The sequence below is a fragment of the Brienomyrus brachyistius genome, chromosome 18 (genome assembly GCF_023856365.1).
Source record: "Brienomyrus brachyistius isolate T26 chromosome 18, BBRACH_0.4, whole genome shotgun sequence".
Lineage (NCBI taxonomy): Eukaryota > Metazoa > Chordata > Actinopteri > Osteoglossiformes > Mormyridae > Brienomyrus > Brienomyrus brachyistius.
The window spans coordinates 13281564-13301468 of record NC_064550.1 but is presented as its reverse complement, the minus strand read 5'-3'; the positions used below and the strand labels follow the sequence as shown (position 1 = coordinate 13301468).

Below are 19905 nucleotides of genomic sequence, written 5' to 3'. Positions count from 1 at the left end.
GCGCACAGAAAAACTGCGGACTAAATGAGGGATAGGTGAAGTCACTGTGAAGTGCAAGTATCAAAGCCTCCAGGAGAGGGCGCATTATATCAATACATACATACATACATCCTCCAAACGCTTATTCTGGTTTGGGTCGCGGTGGGTTTAGAGTATAGATATAATACGTTATATTGATTGAGTAGAAGTCAGATTCACGGCTCAGAATTCACGTCGGGTTCAGAATGTATAGACGTCTTTTTTTCCCTCACTAATCTGCTTCCACAGCGCTTTTGCAAGAAGTTCCGAGCCGAGGGAAGGCAGTAGTTTTTCTTGGAGATGCCAGGAGGTGTCACTCTAGCTTTGAATGTAATTTTTTACCAAACTTCATGAGGACAGTTGATCTAGCTGTAAATAAAATACAATGAAATACCCAGTAGAAAAAACGCGAGTGTATTATTAATGACCAGCCTATCTCCTTTTACTTGCGTTTCTCTGATGTATACTGACGTATTTATAAATTGACTTTTGGTATAACATAATGAAGGCATCAACATTATAAAGCACAATATATTCCCACTAGGCCAATATTTGCCATATTTATTATCTAATTCGAATGTCATGTAACGCTGGTTAACGAACAATTTTTTTAGATGCGCAATACTAGACAACCTTCGCCTCTCACTAAATTAATTCGGTTAAATCGGTAAGGTGACGTCACATGAAATTTCGCTAACTGCTATAAAAAAGACACAAAGACATAACGTCACCTTCTGCCGGTCACATCTTCTCCCTGAATGGACTGACTGTTCCACAGCAGATCCGCCTTCCCGGCATATTGGCAGCGTGCATGGTGGGCGGGTGTTGCTATGTAGCGGTTTTGCAGGAGCCTAACAATGCTATCTGGGGGGGTAGGCTCGTCGGCAAGTTGTTTATACCGGAGGAAAAATAGCGGTGAGCAGGTAGAGAAGACGTGCATGCTTTAGGAAAAGGCGGGGAAGGGACTAGACTGGAGTGTGATACCGTGAGACCGCTGCAGGTAAGTTGCAATGCAGGTGATTGTCGTACTTCTGTCATTTCTTCCGCGGTAAGCGCCACTTTGCGCGTTGTGCGGGCCCCTGGGACGGAGCGCTCCTCCCGGGGCTTTTGTGAGGGGTGCAAGCGCGCGTGCGCATCCCTTCAGGCGAAGGGTGTGCAGCGATGGATAGAGTGACAGTCGGCCGAGATTTTAATTAGCTCTAGTCTCTTCTGACTTATTAAAGTCACCCCGATAAACTTGCATCGATGGTGTTTTGCATCATCCGAGATGCGCTACAAAAGCTTATGTATATTTTCCAAATACATGGGTGCACCACCGTGCATCTGACCTCTGAGATAAATGTTTCTATGACGTTTACAGTAATTTTGGTTGGCAGATTAATGCATAAGATAGATATCCGTCGTTGTTTTGTGGAATGATAAGGTCCATTTGGCCGTAATGATAAGTTAATAAACTAGGGCAAAAACATATAAAGTTTGTTTATTCGTTTTAATATTCCGGATTGTTAATCATGCATGAAGCCTTATGCTGTACATCAGATTATGTTGTCTTTACTGAATACGTTTGTCCTGGTGTGCTGCGATGTATGCAGCTTTATGTCAGTTACTAAAAACGTACTCGCCGAGAATATCATAATTAGCGTAAAAATTGGTTCAGTCGAGCGCTGGTGTCTGTGCATCCTGCGCCAGGACAGGACCCTAACTGAGTACCACTGATATTTTGCGACGGAAAAATACGTTCTCGCCAGAACTTTGGTTTCTGCATGACATACCGAGTAAATAAAATATTTTCATGAATCTGTAATTCTTCAGGACTGTCATTAAAACAGCCTTAAGATGATGATCGTAACCTAAGCTAAAAATGAAGAAATATCGTCACCAGCAACTCGGGTTTAATGGGTATTTTTAGTTACAACTCCACAGCAGCATTCACGACTCCATCCTGGTGCTCACATGATTTCCTAGTCCTACTGACATTAGGCGCATATTTTCGTGAATGCTGTATAAGTTGTACTGCCAGGATCTTTTTAGTGTGCTGGGTGTTTATGGTGGGGTGCAGCTTGAGTATGGAAAGAAGAGACGCACCTACCCTGAGTTACTGTCCCTTATAATATCCGTAAGCAGATATACTGGATATATACTCGTTGTGGTAAAAAAAATAAATAAAACGATTATATAGACAGAACCATCTGCTTGTATGTGTAGCATAACTGTAAATGGGATCAGCATCACATGACTCCAGGGGAAAGTACGGACCGTACACTACTAAATCTTTAGCCACTGGTCTCCACATTAAGCTTCCACCTCAGGGTGAGTGTGTGGAGGCTGTAACGGAAAGCTGAGATGATGATCGGTTAGCATAAGAGAAATCTGCCGTTCCGTGCCGTAATCACCCTGCCCTCGCCTCCCGTGGCTGCTCCTGTGAGCACACTAAAACCCTATAATTTGCCCCGCAGGGATTACTGCTCCATAAACGACCCCAGCCCGCGGTGTCTCACAGATTATGCACCATAGCTGAAGTCTTTGCAGACAAGATGGGGGGAAAGCAGTCCTCTGGTCTCTGTTTCTGTGTGTGTGTCTTACGGTGCACCACGAAACAGAAGACTGCGTTTGTCTGGTCAAATTAGCAGTTTAACGCTGTTCTCACACGGGAGGAGATGAAATGTATGTATTATGGGGTTTTGAGCTAATATCGACGGCGACGTGGTACTTAAACAGCGAACAAGTTATATAGGAATGAAAGATCATTGACAATTTTTCTCGTTTATTTCTACTTTGTTATAGTATCTTTTGGTTTTTTTTTCCTATAGCTATTTTATTTTTTAGGCTGTGGGTTCAATAAAGTCTTATCTTATCCTATCTTCGGCGTATGTGGGGAATTCTGTGCTTTTTTATATCTGTTGTTGTCCCGGTCTTTCATTGTACTGCAACTTAACTCGGAATCCCCGGAAAGTTCTGGTGTGGAGCGTGATTCCCGGCACCTCTGGGGTGGGACATTCCTCGGCGGACAGCGAGCTTATTCTCGCTGATAGACAAGAGTGCCACCTCCTCCACATCTCCCTCAACCCGGAGGTTTGGGAACGGCAGGTGTACATTGTCCCGGACCACAAGGCTTTCTGTTGGACCCATTTAAATGCAAATTGGCCTGCCTCCTTTAATGCCATCTGCCGCTCACAGTAGGGCCAGGATGTTTGTGCCCCTCCCACCCTACACCCAGTCCTGCTCGTGTGGGACAGTTACAGTTCAGTTTGGGGGGCTAACTGTGGATATAATAGATAACTGCTGAATCTGGACAAGCCAAAAAAAAATGTGTGTGTGTGTAGGTGTGTGTGTGGAGCATTCACCTCACAGCATGGGTCTGAGTCTTCTGGTCTCTCTGTACGTTCCTCTCTTCCGGCTGACAGCCCCTGCGGAGGGACCTTCTGCGCCCGTTGTTTTTTTTTCGTCCGTGACGGTGTGGATTCTGGCGTGGGCGGCAGGTTGCTGGGTGTGTTTTGTGGCGTGTGCGAGGGCCCGGACTAGCGGACATGGAGGCTTGCTCGTGATTCACTGGGACATTAGTGCACATTCACCGAAGCAGATCATGGGGACGTCGGCGATTATCTAAGGAAATTGCATCTGAAGGGATGTTATATTTTGATTTTATTTTTCTTGTCAGGTAAAATTAAGGATAAACAAGGTTTTAAATGGAATTAGACCAATGAGCATCTACACAATATCTTAACAGGTTTCGACTTACGTCAAACCACAAACCATCATGAAAAAAAGGTTTTATTACGATTCAAAATAAAATTCCTCAGTACCTGTTGCTCAAGGACTGAGTTACTGTGAAATGGAACAAATGACATTTCTCAAATCTGCTATTAGCATCCATCACACTGCAGCGTTAAAAGAGAAGTAATTTCCTCAAACAACCCCAGAGCGGCAGATCTTTAAGTCGCAGCCTCAGGATAATAAAGACTTTCTGTGGTTTGGTTGGTTTGGTTCAGCTGGGAAACTGGAGATGCAGGAAGGAGTTTGTGGGCAAAGTTAATGGCGGAGTTCATTTGACAGAGAGTCAGTTAGCTGTTCATCATTCCCCCAGACCAGCAGCCCCTTCTCTGACGCTGGGTTCTGTCCAATCAGCTCAGATTTTCTGGCTTTGTAACTATTACCTTTTGCACAAAACACAATAACTGTAAGCATATAGCCTAAATGACCCTCCCCCATTCATATTCATGTTTAGCTGGGAATGTGAAAAACCTGGTGCTGTGTAAGAAAGTAATAGGATTTCGTGGAGTGAGAGACGCCGACTGCGAAAGGCTTGCAGGCTCATCTTTAAGTAACATAATGTAAGAAGCATGACTCTCAGTTTCCACTTCCTGAGTTATGCTGTGGTTTGAAAGGAGATAGTTGTACTTATTGGTCTTTAATTGCATATTTGAAACCTCATTTCATCGGAATTTTTGGGGATGTGGAGACATTTCAGCAGCCTTGATGAGATCTGCCATTTTTATTTTTATTTTATGGAAACAAAGCATGAGGAAATGCTGTGAGAACTTCTCAGCTACCCCTAATAATTGCCTGGTGATGATCTTATTCACTGAACTACATCAGTTAGTTCTTCTACCGCCATAATGGATGGTTTACTCATCATTTTATTTCCACAATCAAACTGAATGTAGATGGCAGAGTGAAGTAAGATCATAGGATAATCCATCTGTGTCGCAGATGGCGGTGCACATGCTCCAGATTCCTGCAATGCGGCCGTATCATTCATCCCGGGAAACGGATTCAGCTTGAATCGGCTTCGGAATCCTGTTTAGCGTTGTCCATGTCGTCACGGGATTTTCCACTAGCCGCACGGTATCGACGGAATGTAGTGAGGCAGCTTTTTCTGTTTTTGTGCTCCCCCACCCCCACCGTGTGTCCCCCTTCTCAAATTGAACTCCAGGTTGTATTCTTAGTCGTCGGAACATTGGCTTCGTGACGGTAATAGTCTTTCCGCAAAATCCTGAAATTGTGGCTAGAATTGTGCGTTGGGAAATGCATGCCACTGGAAAACATTGAAAGATTAAAAAGAGGCACACTGGGGCTCGGACGAGAGTTCATTAGGTTTCATATTGTCATACTATCCAGACATTATACCGCGATATATGGTATTTCATGGTATTTTCAAAAACAACATTCCGGTATTTTGAAATTTTGACAGGTTAAAATTCAGTTTGGGGGGGGGGGGGGGGGGGGGGAGGCAGTTCTCCACCACCCTCGTTAATTAGCTGAAACATCCCGGCCCATTCTTCCTCCCTTCCATTCAAGGTGAAGCTCCCGTTCATCACGTGAACCTTGATCCTGAGGTTCTATAGACCAGTCTAAACCAGTAATTTTTGTGATGATGACTGGCAGCTCGCTATTCACCTTCTGATTCCTCTCCAGCTTGTTTTTTTTTTGTCTCTCCCTCCCAAGTCATCAATCACGGTGGAAATCGCTGAGTTTTGCCTCTCTTCCTGGTATGACATCATGGCACAGAGCCTCCTGACAAACAAAGCCATTGAACTTCAATTCTTGAAGCAGAAATAGAGATGCAGAAATCTCTGTCACGAACACCGTTGTTATCACTGCAACATATCCGAAAGCACGTCTGTAAATCCGGAATTCTTTGTATAGAAACACCTTTGCTTCCCTTAACTTCTGCTTTCAGTCAAACCATCTGGTCAGGCTGTGGAAGCTGACCGGGTGACTGACTGCACACGTCCGTACGAAGATGGCCGACAGTGGGGAGGTGGATGATAGGCCTCCTGCACCCCCACTGAGGAACACCAGCGCCATGATCGGGGCCTGCGTTAAGGACTCCACTCCGCTCGGCCACGGCATCAGACCTTTGCCGCCAAACCCCGAGGATAAGAAAAGGAAGGATCGCTCAATCCGCTCCATTCTCACTGGCGGCGGCGACAAGAGTGAGTCCCGTGAGCTTTTGAGTGGGTCTCCTGCATTGAGAGAAACATCACACTTTCGATCCTTATTGAATTTCCATTGAACCTTTTACACTTAACATTTATGCCATGGGGGCGGCATGGTGGTGCAGTGGTTAGCACTGTCGCCTCACACCTCTGGGTCCCAGGTTCAAGTCTCCATCTGGGTCACATCAAGTGTTCTCCCCATGTCGTCATGGGGTTTCCTCCAGGTTCTCCGGTTTCCCCCCACAGTCCAAAAACATGTTGAGGCTAATTGGAGTTACTAAATTGCCCATAGACCTGTGTGCATGTGTGAGTGACTGGTGCGACTTAGGATATTTAGGATATTTCATTCTCTTCTCATAATTTGTCAATTATGTTAAAACATTTTTAAATTAAACCTGTAGGCCCAGGTTAAAATCCTTGATATTTAATTTGGACTTTAATGTTTATTTTTTTGCTTAGTGTTTTCATTATACAGATGCTCCTCGATTTATGATGGTGCGACTTTACAGTGGTGCGATCCACTCTCAGTAGTCATCAAACCAAACTTTGATGCAACGTATCTTATCGTTATTTATTTATTTAGTTTTCGTTAGGTGCCCCAAGTTATGCATGCACTTCTTTTACCAGCCAATAGGAAGAAGGAGAGGCCTGAGATCTCACTGCCTTCAGACTTTGAGCACACCATTCACGTGGGCTTTGATGCAGTGACTGGGAGTTCACTGTAAGTAGCTGCTTCGGTTATTTTCAGCAGTGTGCTGAAATCTGATTCTCAATGTTAGGCAAGTTGCTCACAAAAGTAATCCATTACAGACAGAGGTGGAAAGTTCAGGTCCAGAAAGTACAAATCCAAGGTTTTGTTTCAACCAACCAGCTGCATCCTCTGTAATTGTAACTCTTTATATGCAACTGATTGGTTGAAACAAAACCTTGGTCTGGATTTGTACTTCCTGGACTGTCTGTAATGGATTCATTTTACGAATAACTTCCCCATCACTGCTGATTCTGTGTGTGCAACTGTAAGTGTTCTAAGTGATTGTAAATGTGTCTACATCCTTTCCTCGATTTTTAAGCGACTGATTAGTTCCTGAAAAACCAGGAGAAAATCAGAAGACCTAAATTGTTTTCATTATTTTGAACAGGAAAAATAATGTTTCATTTCCAGCTCAACCCAAAACCCCTCATTTTCCAAAATGTCACCAGAACAACGAAAACAGTTTATATAAATAACAATCGACACACACTTTCTGTGCCAAGGAAGCTGGTGCATAATATGTTGTTTTTACACATAGTGTTTAGCTGAAAAAAATCACAGCTTGTCGCATTATTTTAGTATATTCGGTAACGCTTTATATTAACTGCACTTTCATAATGCATTTATAGAACATTCATAAGCAGCATGTTAGTAAAGCATTGCAGTCATAATACTTTCAGTAAACAAGATATGGCAGGTGTAATATACAGTACTGTGCAAAAGTCTTAGGCAGACAAAGAAAATGATGTTTAGATTATCCTCGTGTTGGTGTATAACTATGATATTATGCCCGTCAAAGTGTGTCAGCTTAGCCATTTCAGAACCTCTGCTAAATTCATCGTAGTGTTTGCAGCGACCGTCCAGTGCAGCCATGTATTTTTTGACTTGGCCACTAGCACAACTCACACAGCTGGTCAATCTGTCACTGACTTTTTAAACCAATATATTTAATTATTTAACTGAGCTGTTGGTGAAATTTAACAAAATCATGGAACGGCTGAGGTGCCCCTGAGGAGATGTTTGGGAACTGAAGCGGTGTTCATCTAGCCGTCCAACTAGATATCAGTAACTTTTTAGAAAACAGAAGAAGTTATTACTAGTTTTTATTGTGTTACTCGTAATTTGCACATGTTCTAATGTTAAATTGTGTTTTTTGTTCTAAGCCAAAGTACACTTGCTACCCAGATAAACAGCTTTAATCATTTCTTTGGACTGCCTAAGACTTTTGCACAGTACTGTATATAATATAATAACAAACATCATTATTGACAAGTAACAATTGCATAATCATATAAAATTTGTTATTCAGAAAATGGATGGATGGATGGATGTTTATTACAGCTCTTAAGGAATGTTAGGGTGTTATACTTACATGCTATTATGAATGCTCTATGAATGCATTATAAAGTGTTACTGTATATAATGCAAAGTGTATAAATGTACTGTATATACGATATATAAATGTAAAGTCTTATCATATTTTCTTTGACTGAAAAATAATATGTCAGTGAATTGGTCCATGAATCAAAATTCTGGTATCAGAATTCAAGATCCATTAAGTTGTGGTGAAAAAAGGGAAACCGAATTACTGTAAAGCAAGATGTATCTGCACCCAGGGAATGCCGGAGCAGTGGGCCCGCCTCCTTCAGACCTCCAACATCACCAAGCTGGAGCAGAAGAAAAACCCGCAGGCCGTGCTGGACGTGCTCAAGTTCTATGACTCCAAGGAGACCACCAACAGCCAGAAGTACATGAGCTTCACAGGCGAGTCTCTTACAGCAGTGGTTCCCGACCAGGCCCTCTGGGACCTACAATCTTTGCTCCCTCCCAGCTCCCGGACTGTCTGGGGTCCCCGAGGACCAGGTTGGGAAAAACTCAGTCGGGAATCGGGACTCAAAAGGTGTTTGCCTGTGGCTTCCTGTTATGGTATCACATTTGGTTTAGCAGTAAAGTATCATTCCATTGCTAATTAAATTAGCATTTTTAAGAATCTCATGGTTTATCTTAGGACTATTACAGGATGCAGACAGTTTTTCGGTCGTGTCTGAATTACTCCTCTCTGTTTAGTGAATTCTGATGCTGGGTTCTGTTTTCCTTGTACAGATAAAATGCTGGATAACTGCAATTCTTTAAATGTTCTGGTAAGTTCTGGGTTGTAGAGGTGACGTAAAGGAGGCTGATAAAACGGTGAAAGATCTGGAAGCAAATGAATTCTGGCTACACTGTTACAGGCATCTATGATAAGTTCCCTCCTCAAAATTGATAACGTCTCCACCCCAACTCCAACTCTACGTAGACCGCCAAGGCTACATCTGAGAACCTCTCCATCAGCACTTTCTCGGAGGATGAGGAGGACGATGATGAAGAGACCATGCCGCCACCGGTGATCGCGCCTCGGCCGGAGCACACCAAATCGGTGGGTGTCACATCGACCCTTACACCCCCAACTTAGACGGCTGTACTGTGTACCTCCGTCACTTATCGTATCTCCGTCCCTGAAGCCGAGAGCCAAAATAGCTACGATTAACATCTATCGTAATACTGCTAAAATGAAAGGTGGTGCCAATCTGTCGCCATGCTTTTGATGAATACAGGAACAGCCCCCTCCTGACTTGACATGTTCTTTGAGAGTTTTGGAGGATCTGAATTTGACAATATTGAATGTAATGGACGTTTGAAGAAGTGGTTTAATTTTTTGGCATCCCTCACGTCTTAGAAGAAGGGCATTAATAGCATTTGCATAGACCCCCCCCCCCCCACCAGTTACACCTATTCTGCCCTCTAAGCTTCCCTACTACCCCCCACGGATGAACACACGTGCACACACTCACACTCTGTCTCTCTCTCTCTCTCTCTCTCTCTCTCTCTCTCTCTCACACACACACACACACATTTGGAAGGAGTGAGGATGAGATTCGTTAAGTGTATAATGTGGATTTTCCAGAAACTAGGAGATGTGGGTGTTTTTTTGTTTTTAGCATCTCCATATTAATTGATGATCTGGTGTAGAAGACATTTTGTCCCTGTATTAATCCAGAACCGATATGCTTGCAAACCACAGACCGGAGGACTGATATTGAGGCGGTTTGTGTGATTTATAGGAATGCCTTGGAAAATGAAAGCGATGGCTGCTGTGAGCTGTCAGAGGCGGACGAGCAGAGGGTGCGGATTAAGTTACGCGCCTTGCTGGCCCTTCTTTGTATCACATTAAAAAAGCAGAAGATGACTCTAATGCCGAAATTCACCCAGCGAATCAATTTAACGTTCCAGGAATCCAAGAAACAGATGAAATTTGTTTAACAAGATTTCAGACCTTGCTGGCAGGGCTGCCGTCCCATCCGAAGCCTGATTAGTACGCGGTGAAGGAGTGGTGCTCATCTTAGCTGGGCGAGCAGCACGTGTGGGGGCTTGTAATGATGTAATCAATGTCACCAATATCAGCGTCGCTGTTTTTATTACTTCACTGACGCAGCTTCGGTATTTTGCTCTTTGGCTTTTCGTGCAGCGTCCAAATTTTAGGTTATGGTGCCTTCTGCAGAGGTGCAGCAGAGGTGCAGCAGAGGTGCAGCAGTGGCATTTTGTCACGGCGTCCGACTCGCAAAATACCCAGAGCCTAAAGCACAAGCAAACTGGGCCCCGGCAGAATCTGGGCCCATACCGCAGGGAAAATGCGACGATTGATCTGCTTGGCAAATTCCAAAAATTCCAACTCCAAATTTTGCTTAGGCCCACCCCGAAGATGCTTATTGGTCCTTATGATTGTGCAGAGTAACATTTTGTCCAATTACCACTTCATCAGTCTTCACTCACCCCGCCGCTGTAGCTCAGCGGTTTCCCCACTTGACAGTTCCTGGTTCTGAATGATGCCTAATGGTGGCGGCCATATTTACCGAGCGACGGCGGATTGTAGCCTGTGGCTGCTGTATTCGCACAGATATACACCCGGTCTGTGGTCGAGCCCACACCTCTCACCAAAGATGCCGCGACTTCGCCCACATTGCCCACCCCGGAGACCAGCAGTCCCGCCCCGGCACCGTCTTCCTCCTCGCCCTCGGTGTCGACCCAGCAGCCACGAGCCGTGGACAAAGCCCGCAGGAAGAAGATGTCCGACGAGGAAATCCTGGACAAACTACGTGAGTGCCGTCAGTTTGCAATGACATACATGAGCTTTGGCTGGTGTCCAACGCGTTCGGCTCATTTCAACCGTTCAACATTTTCAGCAGCTTAAAAATGTGCTAGTATACATCTCCTCTGTGTTTTTGTCTCCTCATGGGTATCACCTTGCTGTGTGTCCCTCTAAAAAAAATGCATCTGCTATAATTAAATTGGCGCTTCCACTCAAAATCCTGCAGTGGAATTTTTCGTCCAATTTTGAGCCAAAAGTAAAGTCGCCCTTTTGCGGTGTGTTGTTGTCGCCCTCTGCTGGCCACAGCTGATGTTGCGCAACTGAACCAGTTTTGCAGCTGAACCACTTTCGCTCGTCCTCCGGGGAGACGGGGCATGTCTGAGATTATGGGCTTCCATCATTGCAGTTTTAGGATGGGGAAAAGTGGTCACACCATCCTCAAGGTCAAACGTGGGATAAACTGGGATTTATGGTTCTTATCGGAATCTGGAGCCCTGTCCAGTCATAATCTTCCTTCCTTTTCCCTGGTGATTGTGCTCCACTGTACCCCGGGTGACCCCTTTCTTGCCACCTTTTTTCATTTTCTCTCTCAGGCAGCATAGTCAGTGTGGGAGACCCCAAAAAGAAGTATACTCGCTTTGAAAAGATTGGACAGGGGTATGTATCCAAACACACTTTACTGTTTTTACACTGTAACATTCATAAAGATGTATCCTTCTGTGTTACAAGCCATCGTCAGGCCGTTCATTAAACAGACAGTTGGTTCTAAGCCCATCTCCATAACCATCACTCCTCCTGCTGGTCTCAGTGTGTAAATACAGCCTTATTTGTGTATATCAATCACATAAAGCCAAATTATTCCCACAAACTCATCCTAATCAAACCAAGCAAAACCATTTCCTGTTATGAAGACTCAGTGTTTGTCCAGTTAACGACCCACAATGGCAGACCTCCAGTGCTGGTTCAAACCTCCTCTCTTTCACAGAGCATCAGGAACAGTTTACACTGCCATAGACATCGCGACAGGACAGGAGGTACTGTCTCGTGTTTGTGAATGGGCCGTATCCCCTATTGGTAAATAAATATGGTGGTAGCCAGCATGACAATGGCAACTCGGCTAAAGTCACCGTGCTTATGAGAAGCCAGCATCTTGAACCACTATTTCTCAGCTGCAGTTGCTAAGACATTGAGATTTTGTTCCTTTAAACACTTAGTTACAAGACGGATGACAGTAGCCACCCAGTACGGTTGCCTGGTCGACCTTAAATGTGTCCAATTTCCGACTGTTAAGCCATTGTGTTATTTCTGTGCACTCCTTGCAAAAGCAACAAATAGTTTTTTCCTCTGTACTTTGCGAAGAAACATTATTTGTCATTATTTGTTGCATTTCTTTGCATTTGTAACACACAGGTTTAATTCCATTAGCTCTGGCTAATTGCAGTTCATCATTAGTAGGAACGCATGGCACTGAACCTCTGATTGTCCCGTTGCCTGTTCCACCGAGTTCGTTGCTTTGTCTCCAGGTGGCCATCAAGCAGATGAACCTGCAGCAGCAGCCCAAGAAGGAGCTGATCATCAACGAGATCCTGGTGATGAGGGAAAACAAGAACGCCAACATCGTCAACTACCTGGACAGGTACGACTTGCTGACGTACCTCTGTTCATCTGTATCAGCTTAGCTTGTTTGCAAGAAGAGTGGAATTTTCATGAAGCAGTTAGTGTAAGTCCAGCCTGGCCTGTCTTGCATCCCTGCCTTTAGTTACTTGGTAGGGGATGAGCTCTGGGTGGTGATGGAGTACCTGGCTGGAGGCTCCCTAACTGACGTTGTAACTGAGACCTGCATGGATGAAGCACAGATTGCTGCTGTGTGTCGAGAGGTGAGTAAATGATCAACAACTTCTTAGGGCCCATGCCGGAGCTGTGTACTGGGGCCTGCTTGTGATCTGCAGGGATGGGAACAAGTCATTCCTTGGCGAGTCTGAGTCAAGTCTCAAGTCAAAACATTGCAGTCCATCAAGTCTCAAGTCATTTGACCTCAAGTCTAAGTCCAGTCTAAGTCTTTTCATCATTTTTCATCAAGTCATGAAATTTGTGACTCGAGTCCAAGTCGAGATGTGAATCATGTAACTTGAGTGTCAGTTTTTTAACCTTTAGTGATTAAAACTTGTTCCAGCATAAACCTACCACAGTACATCAGAGGATACGTACTTTATAGGCAGAGATAGGGGACCGCAGGTTGAAAAGAGAGTCTCCACTCATGGTTCTCACACAGTTTTTATGTCCATGTACATGCAGGGAGTGATGCATCTCGGGAGATCTTACATTCAGCCAATTAAAAATGCCGACAGCAGAGAATTCATATACACAGAAATTATACAATTAACATTATAGTATGCAGAGAGGGACTATAATCTAAAGTCTTCTTGAGTCATAGGGTCTATGTCAGGTCCAAGGGCAGTGGTGTCTGTGGGCTGTGGTGTCTTAATGGTTAGGGAAGTGCACTTGTAATTGAAAGGCTGCTGGTTCGAATTCCTGACCAGCAAGGCACCACTGAGGTACCCTGAGCAAAGTACCTCCCCCAAGCCCTGCTCCCTGGGCACTGAATTAGCTGCCCCTGTTATGTCACATTGTCACATATGGGTTAAATGCAGAGACACATTTGGTTGTTGTGCACTGTGTGCTGTGGTGTGTCAACAATGACCACTGATCATTAAATTCTAAAGCAGTGGTTCTCAAACTCGGTCCTCAGGCCCCACTGCCCTGCTTGTTTCCCAGCTCTCCCTGCCCTACACACTGCTGATTACCTGGATCAGGTGTGTTCAGTCAATCAGAAGCTGAAAGACAGCTGGGACTTGTGCGTGGGGCAGGGATAGCAGGAAAACAAGCAGGGCAGTGGGGCCCAAGGACCGACTTTGAGAACCACTGTTCTAAAGTCTCAAGTTGTTGCCCTTGAGTGCAAGTCTTTCCATCAGTTTTGCCAAATCAGTCACAAGTCATCAAATTTCAAGTTGTGAGTCAATAACTCGAGTCCCCACCTTCAATGATCTGTACTTATAATTCCACTCTAGGGACTTTCGTTTCTCTCCACTGACGTCTGCAGCAGAACAGTGCACTAGGGGCCCACAGTGCCATGTGCTCAGTGTCATCGCCCGTTTTCTGATACTGTTGTCCTCTGGTTTCTGCAGTGTCTGCAGGCCCTGGAGTTCCTGCACTCGAACCAGGTGATCCACCGGGACATCAAGAGTGACAATATCCTACTGGGCATGGACGGCTCCGTTAAGCTCAGTGAGTCCAGTTCCTGTACCGCAGTTCTGTTAGTGCTGTGCTTTTCCTCTGCGGGATTTTGCTGAGAGGACATCACACTTTGAGCAACAAAAAAAACATGGCAAAACCCAAATAATACAGTCTCTCACTGGTAGATTGATTTGTGTTCCTGCGTGGAAAAAAAGCTGTTTAATGTTGTTGCCACCAGAGGGCAACATTGAGACAAGCTCTTAATTCTTGTGGCTTATGAAACACAGCAATGTGAAATTTTTTTGCAGTGCTTAGTGTTTACTGAACAGCGCCCTCTGTCTGTTCCTTTGTGCAGCGGACTTTGGCTTCTGTGCCCAGATCACCCCTGAGCAGAGCAAACGCAGTACCATGGTGGGTACGCCTTACTGGATGGCCCCTGAGGTCGTGACCCGGAAGGCCTATGGGCCCAAGGTGGACATCTGGTCCCTGGGCATCATGGCCATCGAGATGGTGGAGGGGGAGCCTCCATACCTCAACGAGAACCCGCTGAGGGTGAGGGGAGGACTGGGGATTGGCTGGCAGGTTGTCATAGCAACCGCAACTTTTCCATCGCAGGTTGTTTGTTATGTAAACGGAGAGATGCAGATCCTCGCAGATCAGAATATGTAAGAGGTCTGTCCCCCAGCACAAAAACACTTTGGTGTCTTCATAACCAATTAAAATCGAAAGGGGCTAAAACCCATCAAAAACGCATTTCCCAGACACGTCAGCACCTGTTTCATTTAATGGTGTTTTTTTTATTTGTTAGTCCAGCCGTACCTCTTTGTAATTTGTATGAGGGGGACAAACAAATTCGGGTCCTATTGATGTGATTTTGCCACTGAGGAATATTCTGGGTGGGGTAGCAATGTTGAGTGAGACCCTAGATTCCAGCATGTCTCTGTTGACACTGAGGGCTTCCTGGAGACCCCTGTTGCTGTAAGAGCTTGCAGATGTTATGCTTACTAATGTTTGGTGATATTTTGCAAGAAAACACTCCGAATTATAAACTATTTGTTTTCTATTTGTATTTCTTTATAAACTATTCAACTGTTTGGTGTGTGATAAGAATACAAATGAAAACATCTTGAAACAATTGCGTTTTTCTCCCCATAAAATTGAGTGTTTTTAGAGAAACCTTCGAAATCTGTTGTCTGCCAACAACAAAATACAGGTTCTTTGGAAATGAAATGATGCTTTATGGATCATTCCAGCTACACTGGAATGCTACTCTATGCTTGTCCCATCTCCTTTACACTGGGACACACACATACAGCTGAGAGAAAGCTGGGGTCTGAGTGCAGGATCAGGCCATTTATCCGGAGTCAGACCACCCTTGGAGGATTTCAGAGTTAAGGGTTCAACAAGCATGTGATTCTTCGTTCGAGGATGGGATCTAACCCAGCAACCTTCCGGTCATAGACAAAGAGGCCTAACTGAACCACACTCCGCACTTATATTTGAAATCCGTTTCCCAGAATTGCAGGGTAGGGGACAGGTTTACCAGGAATTAGGAGAAACAGTAATGCAATACAAGAAAAGACTGTCCTCCTTGGAAGACGTCTTGCCACTGTTGCTTTTGGAATGTCTTCTGTCGATTTATTGTGCCCCCCCCCCCCCCCCCCCGCAATTTCCACTCCGTAGGCGCTGTACCTCATTGCCACCAATGGCACGCCGGAGCTGCAGAACCCAGAGAGGCTGTCCAGTGTCTTCCGGGACTTTTTAAAACGCTGTCTGGAGATGGATGTGGAGCGGAGGGGCTCGGCCAAGGAGCTCTTGCAGGTGAATCCACCAGGGCCTAAAGGATGCTGGGAAAAGCTGAGCCGACTCTCACAGGCACAGTCTTCCTCCGGGTTCATCCCATAACATGGTTTCATACAACAACGAAAAGTGGGGGTGTGTTAATAAGAGTGTGTTAACCCCTTTCTCAATAAAGACGCATGTTCATTACTGTAGTTTCCTCATTAACACCATGGGGTTATTCATTTTATTCCCTGGACCCAGAATGCATAAGGTTTTAGAACCTGCCAACTGCCACCACCACAGGCACAGAACTCCTCAGAAAGTTTTTGACAGATTTTTTTTCCAGGAAATACAAATTGTATGGGTAAATCTGGAACTGAGAACTGAGACAAATCATACCAAAACTGAAGCAACGCGGCTTAGTGACAGCAATTAGTAGGGTGACTACAGAAGATGTTTGATCTTGTGAACATGATAACTCGAAAAGTATTTGACTAAGCATATTACAATTAGACAAATTTCATTCTGAAACAAATTGTACCAAAACTGAAGCGGCACTGTTTTGTGGCATCAAAAAGAAGAGTGACCTGGAGAAAGTGTCTTAGGGGGGTTAGAGATTGTAGAAGTTGGAGGATATGGGAGGAGCAGGAATTAGATGGGGGGTGAGGGGGCCAACCAGGGAATACATAGTTTTCATTCTGACAGGATCTAGTTAAATTGTACAGTAGTACTAAGCTGTCAGCCTTGTAATGAATTTCTAATAGACATTTTCCAATTGTAGGCATTGTGCTCTAAAATCAGATCTCAGAGTTCCCAAAGCACAGTGACCTTTCTGCAGTTAGGATGTTCTTAGGCTGTGTCATTCAGGTATTGGTTGAGTCTGCTGTTAATTAGACATTAGGTGCTTAAGGCAGCAATGAGAAACTGTAAGCTGCAAGGGGTATTGTCAGTCTAGGTGTGCTTCTGGTCTGCATCAGAGGATCACAGTCAGTAACCTTTGCTTGTAAGCTGTACACATCGTATGTGTGTCTGAATCCTGACCATTGTGCCTACATTACAAGTGTAGGTATTTAGTGTGATTTCCTTCCAGATTCACATACATACATCTTGCACAGAATTAGTAGGCAGGTACTATTCATGAGGGGCGGCATGGTGGTGCAGTGGTTTGCACTGTTGCCTCACACCTCTGGGACCCGGGTTCGAGTCGCCGCCTGGGTCACATGTGTGTGGAGTTTGCATGCTCTCCCCATGTCGTCGTGGGGTTTCCTCCGGGTACTCCGGTTTCCCCCCACAGTCCAAAAACATGCTGAGGCTAATTGGAGTTGCTAATTTGCCCGTAGGTGTGCATGTGTGAGTGAATGGTGTTTGAATGTGCCCTGTGATGGACTGGACCCCCATCCTGGGTTGTTCCCTGCCTCATGCCCATTGCTTCCGGGATAGACTCCGGACCCCCCGCGACCCAATAGGATAAGCGGTTTGGAAAATGGATGGATGGATGGTACTATTCATGGAGATAATTTTAAGACAAGATGACCAGACTTATAAAAATGAATTCAGAAGTTTTCTTTTGCTCCAAGAAAATGTACTTTAGAGAGAAAATGTTACATTAGACAAGCAAAAATAAAAGCACTTGATAATCAGTGTGCAAAATTATTTTGCATTCAGAAACTAAGTGGATTTTCCCTCTTCACCAGGAGCAGAAATAATAAGAAATATTTTTTGTTATTCAGTTTATATAAGGAATAACAAACTATCAGTCATTCTTTACGGTCTTCTTCACCAAATGTAGTGTCCTGTGCAGCCACCTTTCTTCTCAACGACCATCATGAGCCTGTTCTCCACTGAAACAGCCAAGTTTTTGATTTGATTCTATCTCTTAATAGCTGAGGCAGCTAGGACCTCTTTCCAGACGCAGCTCTGAGAAATGCACTGCTTGCCTTCTTGGTAAATCTCATTCTTTAGTAAGGCCCAGTAGTTCTCAAAGGGGGGAAAAAACAGTCAGGCGATGAAGGGCCTGGTCATAATTCAGTCACCTTCCAAGCCTTTCTTAGCCAATCTATGGAATACTTTGGTGCATGGGAAGGGACATTGTGCCGCATGAATCATCTGCAGCCAGAAAGGTCTGCCAGGTTCATCACTGATAATTGAGCCCCCCCTGTCATCTCTCCTGCACCTCCTTGTAGGTACTTGAAGAAGGTGTCCATCCGCTGGCCCATCCATCTGCTCCATCAAGAGTCACTGTCATCTCGTCTGTCCACAAAAACCTTTGCGACATCAGTCTTGATGTGACGTGTCCGTGTCCTTTCTTAATGTTATACCTTGTGCGCCCTATTGAGTGGAGGCCATGTTTCAGCCACCGTGACCTTAGCGACGACACGCAGTGCACTGCACTTCCAGAGATTCCTTTCAGATTGCAGTTTTGAAAAATGATGCCACTTGACGCTAAAGGGTTTCTGGAAGTCTGCCCTTTAATCTGACACAGACCTTTGGCAGTTAATTTGTCCTCTTCTCCCTACATGCTCTTTGGCTGTTGGCCACAAAACACTTGATTATACAGTGATCATGTTTCAAAAGTCTGGTCATTTCAATTGTTTTGCATTCCTCTGACTGGCACTTTGCTGTTTTGTTTTTTCCTGCTCTCTATAAGGTCCTTTTTTGGGCCATTTTAACAGTACTAATAATTTGCTTAGTAATTCTGCGCAGGAAAGTATCTATATTTTCCTGTTTTTCTCCAAACAGAAAGTACTCAGAGCAAATACTGAACATGTTCTGCTTTCAAACAGTTTATTCTTAATTAGAGATTCATCTGGACTGAAAATATTGGTCGGAAAAGCGAACACACTTGCCTAATAATTCTGCACAGTGGTATATTGCCTGGTGGATAGATTTACATGAACCGTCTTACACAGATTTTAGTTTTACTTATAAGTATAAGTCATATAAGTATGAGTTTTACTTATACTTACATGAAGACGTGTCTCTGCAAAGAATTCAAGAGGAATCCAGCCTCTCTGTCCCCGTTGCTCGACCGTTAATGCATTGTGCTCAATATGTTGTGGTGTTGGGGTCGAATCCCAGGGCGCACACATAAATTGACGACATTTCCTTGCAATGTAAGATGCTTAAAAAAGTGTCTGGGGAAAAAAATGTCTGGATTCGTGCCCACGATGCCTTATGCTCCACGTGTGATAGCAGACACTCTGGTGCCTATTAGTGACTTTCGCTCATTCTCCCCTCTGTCTCTAGCACCGGTTTCTGAAGGGAGCAAAGCCCCTGTCCAGCCTCACCCCCCTCATTCTGGCCGCCAAGGAAGCAACCAAGAACAATCGATAGATGCATCTTCCCCTGACTGGCTGTCCTGTCCTGACTCCCCTCCCCCCCAGTGAAGGCCCCTCTGCAGGCCTCCCCCAGTCCCGGTATGCGCCCAGTTGCCAAACGGCAGACGAAAACAAGCCACTGATCTTCGAAGGGACCTTGTTGCCATGGGAACTCCACTGTATATCCTCTTTGGGGTCCTGAGCTAGGATGATATATTTTAATATTGAGTGGTTATTTGGCATAATAGCAGTTGTTCCTACCATAGCTCTACAATTTCACAGGTACAAATGATGAATAGATTTTCTTTTGCTAGATTCAGGTTTTGGCTTTTTTTGTCCTCTTGCTATTTTTACATCTGTATTGCAACAAAATTAAAAAGATCAGAACTAGTACTCTATATTTATAGGATATTCACTATATAAATCCTATTTAATATTGATTTTATTTTGCATAAGGTGTATCAGTCTGTGCTAATGTGTGTTAACGGATTTGGCTTTTTGTTTATATCAGTGGTTCTCAAACATTTTGTTTGGAGATTCCCCCCCCCCCCCCAAAAAAAAAAAAAAAAAAGAAACAATTCATTGATCCAACAGCACATGCTCTGTTACAGAGGGACTCAGCTGTTCTTCCTTGAGGTCCACACAGCGACACAAAGCCAAGGACTGGGGGGGTCCAAAAGCTAAAATACCCCAGTGCTAAAGTTTGCTAAGGGATTGCTTACTATATTAATTAAGGGG

At 44.5% G+C, this 19905-nt stretch overlaps 2 protein-coding genes across 2 annotated transcripts in view; one reads left to right on the top strand and one right to left on the bottom strand.

Annotated features, from left to right (window-relative positions):
- Positions 1–19905, bottom strand: part of mrpl48 (mitochondrial ribosomal protein L48) — a 127234-nt gene that overhangs the window by 87806 nt on the left and 19523 nt on the right. The window lies entirely within an intron of this gene.
- On the top strand, positions 735–19741 carry LOC125712822 (serine/threonine-protein kinase PAK 1-like). Its single transcript, XM_048983302.1, has 15 exons — positions 735–1018; positions 5699–5954; positions 6585–6671; positions 8305–8472; positions 8812–8849; positions 9005–9124; positions 10643–10841; positions 11428–11491; positions 11820–11868; positions 12358–12470; positions 12594–12711; positions 14020–14119; positions 14424–14620; positions 15752–15889; positions 19097–19741. Exons 2-15 carry the CDS (start codon positions 5762–5764, stop codon positions 19181–19183), a joined length of 1671 nt encoding a protein of 556 aa, XP_048839259.1. The 5' UTR covers positions 735–1018; positions 5699–5761; the 3' UTR covers positions 19184–19741.